At 38.0% G+C, this 10,321-nt stretch overlaps 1 protein-coding gene across 2 annotated transcripts; it reads left to right on the top strand.

Annotated features, from left to right (window-relative positions):
- The first annotated feature begins 377 nt into the window (after positions 1-377).
- G6PC2 (glucose-6-phosphatase catalytic subunit 2) lies at positions 378-9,440 on the top strand. 2 transcript variants are annotated; one of them, XM_033231224.1, is made up of 5 exons: positions 378-687; positions 1,566-1,675; positions 3,967-4,078; positions 6,095-6,210; positions 6,995-9,440. In XM_033231224.1, exons 1-5 carry the CDS (start codon positions 470-472, stop codon positions 7,504-7,506), a joined length of 1,068 nt encoding a protein of 355 aa, XP_033087115.1. In that variant the 5' UTR covers positions 378-469; the 3' UTR covers positions 7,507-9,440. The 2 variants fall into 2 exon arrangements, with proteins under 2 accessions (XP_033087115.1, XP_033087116.1); XM_033231225.1 differs by lacking the exon at positions 6,095-6,210 and having other exon boundaries at positions 429-687.
- Positions 9,441-10,321: the final 881 nt, after the last annotated feature.

Genomic DNA, 10,321 nt, shown 5'->3' with positions numbered 1-10,321 from the left:
TTTTCCTCAAAGACCCAATAAAATAGAGAGCCACAGTCTATCTTAAATTCAAATGCAGCACTTTACGGGCTATTTGACATGCAATAATTATTTGCAAAGTCTTTTCACCAAATATAGAAATTGCTAATGTCTGACTTTGGAGGAAATGAACTGTACAAAAAATTTCAAACAAACAAGATTCAACTGTTTACACAAAAGGGAGGTTGCATAAGAAATTCATTGTATTTCTATCTGAATTTCACCCTCAAATTGCCACAGATCAGCATGTACTTCACTCTTTGCCATCAATTAAAATCATAAATAGATAAGCTTTTCAGCAGAGGAGGGCCGGTGTGCCCTCTCCACGGATGGTCAGCATCACATGTTGCAGTAATGGCTCAACACGCCACAAAGGCACAATATAAAAACGGTGGGAATCAGAGCACTTCAGCCCCAAGTGCTCTATGTTTAGAATTGCCTCTTTTTCAAGATGGATTTCCTTCACAGGAATGGAGTACTCATAATGCAGCATTTGCAGAAGGACTACCGAGCTCACTACAATTTTCTACATTTTATGTCCAATATTGGAGACCCCCGGAATATGTTTTTCATTTATTTTCCACTTTGGTTTCAACTTAATCAGACAGTTGGAACCAAGATGATATGGGTAGCAGTCATTGGGGATTGGTTCAATCTTATATTTAAATGGTAAGATTTCTGTTTTATTTCATTTTTCCTAAGATTTATCCTTATATTTGTGGCTTTGGCATAATGATCACATTTCAGATGTATATTGTTTCTCTTGGGAAATCTTTCAAACATACCAGTTAACTTGAAACACCAGATTCATAAGTAGAACTTTTAAAAAGCACAGAAATGTATACCTTTTTTTTTTTGAGACGGAGTTTCGCTCTTGTTGCCCAGGCTGGAGTGCAATGGCGCGATCTCAGCTCACTGCAACCTCTGCCTCCCAGGTTCAAGCAATTCTCCTGCCTCAGCCTCCTGAGTAGCTGGGATTACAGGCATGCGCCACCACACCAGGCTAATTGTGTCTTTTCAGTAGAGACAGGGTTTCTCCATGTTAGTCAGGCTGGTCTGTAACTCCTGACCTCAAGTAATCCACTGGCTTCAGCCTCCCAAAGTGCTGGGATTACAGGTGTGAGCCACCGTGCCGGGCCAGAAATGTTTTCTTTAATGGCTTATAAGTAATTCCCATGCCCCTGTAACACATATTCTGTTATTAAGAATTACTTAAATGAGCAGCATGATAATGAACACATTGATAATTCCAGAGACCATTTTGATATTTCCAATCTAAGTATCCAAAGCACCCATAAGACATTCCCTGCAAGGGAAAAAAGCCCCCATGTTAGTGGGAAACCAGGGTGCCAAAATCCCAAATGACTACCACCTTTAATAATGTGTGAGAGACCAGGACCTAAGTATTTTCAAAGTCTCTTAATCATGAACTTTCACAATTAACCCTGTGCTTGAGTCATGTTTTATAGGAAAGAATTGCTAATCTCCAATTAAATAATAGCTGTGTATTTAAATATATATGCATGTTTATAATTCTTTAAATACAGGATATTATTTGGTCATCTACCTTACTGGTGGGTCCAGGAAACTCAGATTTACCCAAATCACTCAAGTCCATGCCTTGAACAGTTCCCTACTACATGCGAAACAGGTCCAGGTAAGCTATTATGGCAGCCTCCGGTTACTGAAGATCTTCCAATAGAGAATCATTACACAGGGTTATCATCTAGTAACTGATATTATATATGGTAGTAAAGAAAATCTCATGAGTGAGGACGCTAAAACTTCATAACAATCAAAATTACTAATGAGAAAGCAAAGCAAAAAAAAAAAAGACACCTCAAATTCCACTTTGTTATTTATGAAAGGGTAGATTGGGAGAAAACTCCCCAAATGATTAAATATTTAGTGTTTACTTTTCAGAAGAATGTAATGGCTTGATACTAAAACAAGAAACAGTTAACTAGAACAAATTATCAAGGAACTAGACTAAGATCTTAGAAATGTTGGTTTATCTGCTGCTAAGCAACTCTCAAAGTTATTATAGATCTTCTGAGAATCTCATGAATGAGGGAGTAGACAAGTCTTCTATAAGAAAGGTAAGGACTTCTCAATGTTACTATAGCCAGTAAAGACTATTTCTAATCCTAGAACAATCTCTTTAAAACGGATTTTTTTTTCTCTGTACACAAGTAGGCTTCTTGGGCCACTTCTTTTTTATTCTAATTAAGATTCTGTATGAGTATAAAATCTTTATTGTGATAGTTGATTATAAGCCTGTTTTAAAAAGTTTTTTGAAACATATATTTAAAAAGTACATGTTTTAAGTTATAGGAATGTGTTATATTGTACCTCATCATTTTACATAGCATAACATTCTTGCCAATTGACATCCTTCGAAACTAACTCTGAGTAGAGTTAAGGGTAGTAGAGAATGTGTAAATTCCTAATGAGTTTTCTGAATATGTCTCTTTTGTTCACATAAAAGTATACATACATCTGTTATATCGCTTTTTACACTAAATGATATAACTAATTATTTATATATCCGATCGCCTAGACTGGGCATTCCATCAGGGGAGGGATGATGCATATTTTATCCTTGTGAAACCAAAGTGTGATAAATGGATGAATGGTTGGATGGATAACATTTGAGACCACTGAAATGTTATTGTGGTCAATTCCAGCCCTTTCTGGCATGTGTTCCACCTTATAAGACATTTTCTGGAAAGAGAGAGAGAAAATAAAGAAAGACTGCATCTCTCTGGGAGATGTCCAATTCATTTAGGCCTAGTTTTTAAAGGGCTCTGAAATTTTCTGCAGATAACAAATAGGTCTGCCTTTGTTTAACAAATAAGAGACAGGTATTTAATTTGAATAAACTACTAGGTGAAAAATCGGGGAGGACATTTAAGTAAAGTGATTAATAAAAAATTCAGTAGCATGGAAAAGGCATTCTGAAAGTAGAAAGGCTACTGTCTGCAGGCTTTTTCTGCTAGGATTAATGCCCTCTTTACAGCTTCTCCTCATCCTCTATTTTAAAACAAAGATTCTCACTGCAGTGGCCACAAGATAGGCAGAGAAGTAACTGCTAGTACACAGCAGTCATTTGTAAATCAATCAGCAAATCACAGGCATAGCAATGATATCCTTTAGAGTTTGACTTCTCAGCCCAAGGAAAATAAGCCAATTGAAGATCGAATACAAGCATTAGGGTGGTGCAAAAGTAATTGCGATTTTGCCATTACTTTCAACAGCAAAAACCGCAGTTACTTTTGCATTAACCTAATACTTTTTCTTGTCAATTAAAAACAATTAAATATTGAAGAATTAGTAGGGTTGTGGCAGATTTGGGTGCAACAGACTGAGTTCTTTTTTTTTTTTTTTTTTTTTTTGAGGCGGAGTCTCGCTCTGTCGCCCGGACTGGAGTGCAGTGGCCAGATCTCAGCTCACTGCAAGCTCCGCCTCCCGGGTTTACGCCATTCTCCTGCCTCAGCCTCCCGAGTAGCTGGGACTACAGGCGCCCGCCACCTCGCCCGGCTAGTTTTTGTATTTTTAGTAGAGACGGGGTTTCACCGTGTTAGCCAGGATGGTCTCAATCTCCTGACCTCGTGATCCGCCCGTCTCGGCCTCCCAAAGTGCTGGGATTACAGGCTTGAGCCACGGCGCCCGGCCCACAGACTGAGTTCTTAATGAGCCTTGAGTATATTGATTTCTGGAATTGAATGAACCTGAAAATCTGGGAAAAAAATTTTTGAGACAGTGTTTCTCAGGCTCAATTTAACTCAATTTTTCTTATTTCTACCCACTTCTAAACATTACATATAGCCTGTGTCTTGTGTTTTTTTTCTGCGTTACTCATAATTTTCATGGTGAATATGCTATCCTATTATTCATTTCTTATCTTGATAACCACTTTTCAAATGGACGGACACTTTGTTGTTGCAGGAAGTCCATCTGGCCATGCAATGGGTTCGTCCTGTGTCTGGTATGTCATGGTAACCGCTGCCCTGAGCCACACTATCTGTGGGATGGATAAGTTCTCTGTCACTCTGCACAGGTCAGCCTTGTTGCAGTTTCTGTAACACTGGAATACAACAGTTTTTAATACAGAAAGTCTCATCTAAAAATTAATTTTAGTGCAGTTTTAGTCAATGAATAAAATGTGCTTATTCTATTCTTTCATAGACCAAATAACAAAATGAATAGAAAACTAATATTTTCCTTTAAGATAATAGCCTAATTAGCTCATAGCTATTTCCGTTTTTCAAGTTGAAAATGTTTAACTGATTAAAGACTTACTAAATGTGCCTCTGGGTTTCCAAAATGCAATAATTATTTTGATAACTCATAAATACGTCATCTAAAATTATACAGCATGAGGAAACATTTTTGCATGAACATTCCCTTGCTTTAAAATTAACAGGAAGTTTTGAGAATCATCATTCTCCTTGACTGCATCAGTTTATTTAGTAAAATTATGCTTCCTTCTTTGAATAGCCAATGCTTTTGATTTCAGTAACATATATTCCAGCTCTAAAGAGTACACAAACTTTTTAATTAAAAACATTCTAGAAGCAAACTTAAATTTGAATGTTAGTAGATTTAATGTTAGTAGGTTTCTTAATGTTTAGAAAGGTCTAGAACTTTAAGGTTACTCACAGTTGTTTAGAAATTGGGTTGTTTCCTTCTTTTCTTTCCTGAAATACTTTGTCATTAAAACAATCCTGAGTACCGATTTAGCCATAAATTAGGCAACTTGAAATTAGATTTGCAAGTTAACCTTAAAAAAATACTATAACATATACCATGATTAAAAAGTTTTCTAAAATAAAAAAATTTCAAGATCTATCACATATTCCACTTTTTAGATTAGTATTGGATAATATAAAAAACAAACAACTAAAGAAATTTTGGTATCTTAAAAGTTTATCCTAATGAGACTGTGACCTGTATGCCTTAATATATTTATTACCCAGACCAAAACAACAATAGTAAAAAGGTGTTATAATGTAAAAAAGTTAGCATTTTCTATTCACAGACAATTTTCAAAGTAGGAATCTAGGTCAGTTTCACCTTTTATCTATACTATATTCCTGCCTCCAATGATCAAACCTGAAAAAATATGTTTCTTCTAAGAAAAACATTCTCATAACTCCTTTTTAATTTTTATAACTGCAGTATTTTCTTCATCTATAAAATTTTACTGAGTGTGTGCTTCTTTCTTTTACATTACATTCTTGTTCATTCTTCTTCCACACTGATATCCTGCTTACTTCTTTCAAAGCCTCATTTCTCTGTGTTCCTTAGCATTTATATAACCAAATTTCAGTCTGATCATCAGGAATAAACCATTCAAGGATTCCTGGAACTCAATGCTGCTAACACTTTTTTTTTTTCAATGACATGCATTGCTTGGATTTTAATATTTTTTATGTTTTTTGTGCATTGCTGTTTCTAATCCAAAGCATACAACCTATAGGTTAATTCCCCTGTTCTCTATTTTCTGTGTCTCAAAAACAAAACAAAACAAAAAAAAAACAAAAAACAAGGACTTTTGAACATCCGCAAAATTAAACCTAATGAAAATTAGCCTCAGATGGAATGCTCATGTGCTTTTCATCTGGATGGTAGCTGCTTTTCTACTGAGTTTTCCTCAAGCAAAGAAAGGTTGAGAGAGGAGGCACATAGGGCAGGGCATGAAAATATATATGGTTCATTCTTGATCAATCTGGATATTAGTAATTCCCCCAAACTTGAATTTCTCCTATTCCATTAAAACAATTATTCTTATTTCGTAGAGGTCAGATTGACTTCCTTTTCAACATTTATTAAATCTCAGCATATAGCACTGGTTAAATTTAATGCATTCAGAAATGTAGAAATCTCTGTTAAAACTTTTCAAATCCTGTGGAGTATGTGGAAACAACGTTTTGAAAAAAAGCTTCTAGAATCATGATGCTGTGTCACAGTTCGAAGATTCTTCTGAGAAGGATCATCTGATGTCACCCCCTCTAATTCTAGGAGGGATACAGTTTCTTTGCTTTTTATGCTTGTGTCTATTCTTCCATCGTAGACTGACCTGGTCATTTCTTTGGAGTGTTTTTTGGTTGATTCAAATCAGTGTCTGCATCTCCCGAGTATTCACAGCAACACATTTTCCTCATCAAGTTATTCCTGGAGTAATTGGTGGTAAATAGGATCGCTTATCCTTAGTTGTGTCCTTTGAAAGCTTTAGCTTCATTTGTTTAAGGGTATCAGATTCTCCCCGGTAATCAACTTTCCAATTTCAGAGGTAATTCTGTGAAGTCACTGATACTACACGCTACCCTGGGAGCTGATGTGGTGAAACACACCTCTCACAGCCTCCATGTCCAAAGTGGCACAGTCTCAGTGGCATACATGCACACATTGCTTCATGAGATGGACTTTTCTGAGGTGAAACTAGAGCTAAGTCTAACTCCCAAACCATCACTTCAAACAGTGTGCTTGAGTCTTGTGTCGGGGAACTTAATGACTCAGACCTGCACACTGTGCTATTCTCTCTGAAACACGTGAAGTGACTATTACATGATTACGGACTTCGTTTAGTAGCTGCTTTGTATTCCTGAAGCAGTGTTCACCATGACTTAGTTTCCACTGTTCAGCACCACGTTACCTTTCAAAGGTTAATTGGCTATGGCAATTGAAATGTTCATTGCAAGTACCTAGATCAGTGCTGTCTAAAAAGTGGGTTGTCAGTCAGTGCCACCAACTCCAGAACAATCCTTCTGGACTAGTATGAATAATGAAAACACCGTGGGCAAACTTGCATTTTTAGTTACTGCCTTAAAAAGTCTTTAGAAAATGGATAGAACCTCTGTGTCTAAAGCACCTTGTCATTGAAAACGTGGCAAATTCTTTAACGCAGAGAGGAATGATCCTCGAGGGGCTCAAGGGCACACAGTCATCGTCAGTGTCTCTCTCCAATCCTCAGGCATGCTGGTGGCAGAGGCCTTTGAACACACTCCAGGCATCCAAACGGCCAGCCTGGGCACATACCTGAAGACCAATCTCTTCCTCCTCCTGTTTGCACTTGACTTTTACCTGCTTCTTAGACTGCTCAACATTGACCTACTGTGGTCCGTGCCCATAGCCAAAAAGTGGTGTGCCAACCCCGACTGGATCCACATTGACACCATGCCTTTTGCTGGACTCGTGAGAAACCTCGGGGTCCTCTTTGGCTTGGGCTTTGCAGTCAACTCGGAGATGTTCCTCCTGAACTGCCGAGGTGGAAATAGCTACACGCTGAGTTTCCGGTTGCTCTGTGCCTTGACCTCATTGACCACACTGCAGCTCTACCATTTCTTCCAGATCCCGACTCAGGAAGAGCATTTATTTTATGTGCTGTCTTTTTGTAAAAGTGCATCCATTCCCCTAACTGTGGTTACTTTCATTCCCTACTGTGTTCATATGTTAATGAAACAAAACGGAAAGAAGATTCAGTAGAGTGGTGCCTAGAGTTAGTGCTCAGTGTCACAGATCACCCTTCTCCATCCACCAGTAGAGCCACAGAGTAGGCACAGACCAGAAGCTTGTAATCCAATGTCACAGAATAGCAGCAGAGGCCCCATTCCCCATAGAGATGTTTAGTTTGGCCTTTGCACTGGTCTTTTTTTTTTTTTTTTTCAATTCTTCAGTTACCAATATTTAAAAACAAGAATATTTGACATAAAAATCAGAAGTTGTGTAGTTTTTTTGAAAAATCTGATAGTATGACAACACAGAGCCTGCATTCCCAGCTAGAGACAACTGACCAAAGCTGCATACTAACAGTCCCCAGTAGGAGGCAAGGACTCTCCATTTTCTCACAGTCTTCAGCATCCCAGGAGGAACCCCAGTATGATTCCTTTATCTTCTTAAGGCCAGGCTGCATCTGATTCCTGTTGGCATTTTAGTGGGGAACACAGCCATATCCAATCTCAGTTTTCAGTTGAGGAAGTGGAAGCCTATTTAGGTAAAAGAATTTGCCTGGAGTCACATCATCTTCAGAGCAGGAATTAGAACCCAAGGCTTCTGACACATATCCCTATTGCACTGTGTGTTTGAGTGTACGCACATGCACATGCTTTTTTGGTTGTTGTTGTTTTTCCTTTGTAGAGTCAGGGACTTGCTCTGTTGCCCAGGCTGGAGTGCAGTGGTGGATAATGGCTCACTGCAGCCTCAATTCCTGGCTCAAGTGATCCTCCCTCCTCAGCCCCCCAATTAGCTAAGACTACAGGTGTGCACCACCATGCCTAGCTAATTTTTGAGTATTTTTTTTTAGAACCAGCGTCTAAACATTTGCCCAGGCTGGTCTTGAACTCCTGGACTCCAGTGATCTACCCATCTCAGCCTCCCACAATGCTGGGATTGCAGGCTTGAGCCATTGTATTAGTAGTTGGCCTACACTGTCTTTTGTTTCTTCATTTACAAAAGGTAAAAATCAGTAAGAATGAATGCTTTCATTTAGATTCTATGATGACTGCCATGTAAATCAGCTACCTTTTCAGAAATGACATTGAAAGACTGCATTCTCTTTGACTTACACTGCACACATACATGCAGGGTCTAGGTGGGGCCAACGATGGCTCCAGATATATATACACATGGGTCCAGGGGTGACAGAACAGGCCAGGCTACTGTATGGACTTGAACCTCTACTTCACTTCTGGTCTCTGTTTTATAGTAGTGCTCACCAATACTTCAATAAATTCTGCTGAACTTACTCTAATAGAACATTATTCAACCCCCAAAGACTTATCTCTTCACTATGACATCTGCATAGTTTATTTTTAGGAGCCAGTCTTTCAAAACCGGAGAAATTAGGTGCCTTCCTCAAAGTTGTGCTCCAACCCAGGCCAACTATTAAATGCTTGCATCTGTTAACTGGATTAGTCTGTATGTATACTGAACTGTGATGAAAATTTATAGCTTTGTTTTAGAAAATTATTTAGAAAATTATTATTGATGGACTATTAATATTATATTAACAATATCTCAGTAAGGGTGTTTTTTCCTCATTGAATCTAGGAATGCTGGACTTTAAGTTGATAATTGTGTCATTCCAATCAAGTACAAGGATTTTGAGGCAGATTTTACTAGATATCTTAGTAATCCCCCACAATGTTTTATGTAACTCTTCTCAGAATATCAATACATTAATTATTTTAGATGACATATTAAATACTCTATGAATATTAACGAAAATAAGACAGTTGAAGTGACTGTTTAACAAGATAGTAGCTGAGTATAACAAACCTCAAAAAATCAAAGTATTAATTACCCCTTTCCAAGTATATGTACAGAGTATATGTCATTGCTTTTACAAAACACACTTAATAGCTTTCTTTATAAAAGGCAACTGAACTTTCTAAAAGGTAACTGAACTGAACTTGATATTAGTGGTTCGGTGATTCCAAAGCAAAAAGCTGAGGGATTAAGAAAGAATAGCTTAAGAATGAAATTTGTCTCATGTTGTTGGGACACTTGGGATGAAAGAAGTAGAGAAGAATGATTCTTCAGGTGATGACCCTTGTTCATTGGTTCAGTCCCACCCTATGCCCCACCATGTTGTACCTTTAGATGCCTTCACATTTCATGATGCATTTGTGTCACTACATCTTCCACATGTCAGAGATCTCATTCCTGTTTAAAAGCCCTTTGTCAAATTTCACATAAAATAATGTTAGTCTTGAAAGATTCTGGTACATCCCCTCCATCCTAGTACAATCTCAGCTTTCACCAAGGCCTGGGGAAACTGTGGCATTCATAGCCTGGGAATTCTGCTGCAATGATTGACTCTACCATAAATCCCTTCTCCATTTCCATGGAGAAGCTATCTTCAGCCACCCCACGGTGCTGTCCGTTGGGCAACACATTACCCTCAGAGGGGGATTGGGATGAGGTGTGGGCTTGTTTTCTATAATTAATCCCCAAGAACTCTGCCCCTATCTTCCATAAAGCCCCAGAGTCCCCATGTGAGTAGATTTCCCTCTTTATTCTAGCTGAAGTCTCCTGGAGGGATCCATACGGTGGTAAATTGCTTTTGCAATTGAAACTGCTTAGGCAGCAAGAGGAACCGTTTTTCATAGCCTTGGAGAAAATGCCTGCCCTTAATAATGATGGAAAAGGCTCTTCTGTTTCCAATTTATTTGTCAGAAGTAAGCAGAATTGAGCTCATTAAATACTGTTATTATAACCATATATTCAAAATGTCTACATATCTACATATTCAGGAGAAAAATGTCAATACCATGAGCTTTTAGGGTGAGAAAATCTAGAC

The sequence above is a fragment of the Trachypithecus francoisi genome, unplaced genomic scaffold, assembly GCF_009764315.1.
Source record: "Trachypithecus francoisi isolate TF-2019V2 unplaced genomic scaffold, Tfra_2.0 Lachesis_group13, whole genome shotgun sequence".
Classification (NCBI taxonomy): Eukaryota; Metazoa; Chordata; class Mammalia; order Primates; family Cercopithecidae; genus Trachypithecus; species Trachypithecus francoisi.
The sequence above is the reverse complement of the archived record's forward strand: the minus strand, read 5'-3'. Positions and strand labels throughout refer to the sequence as shown.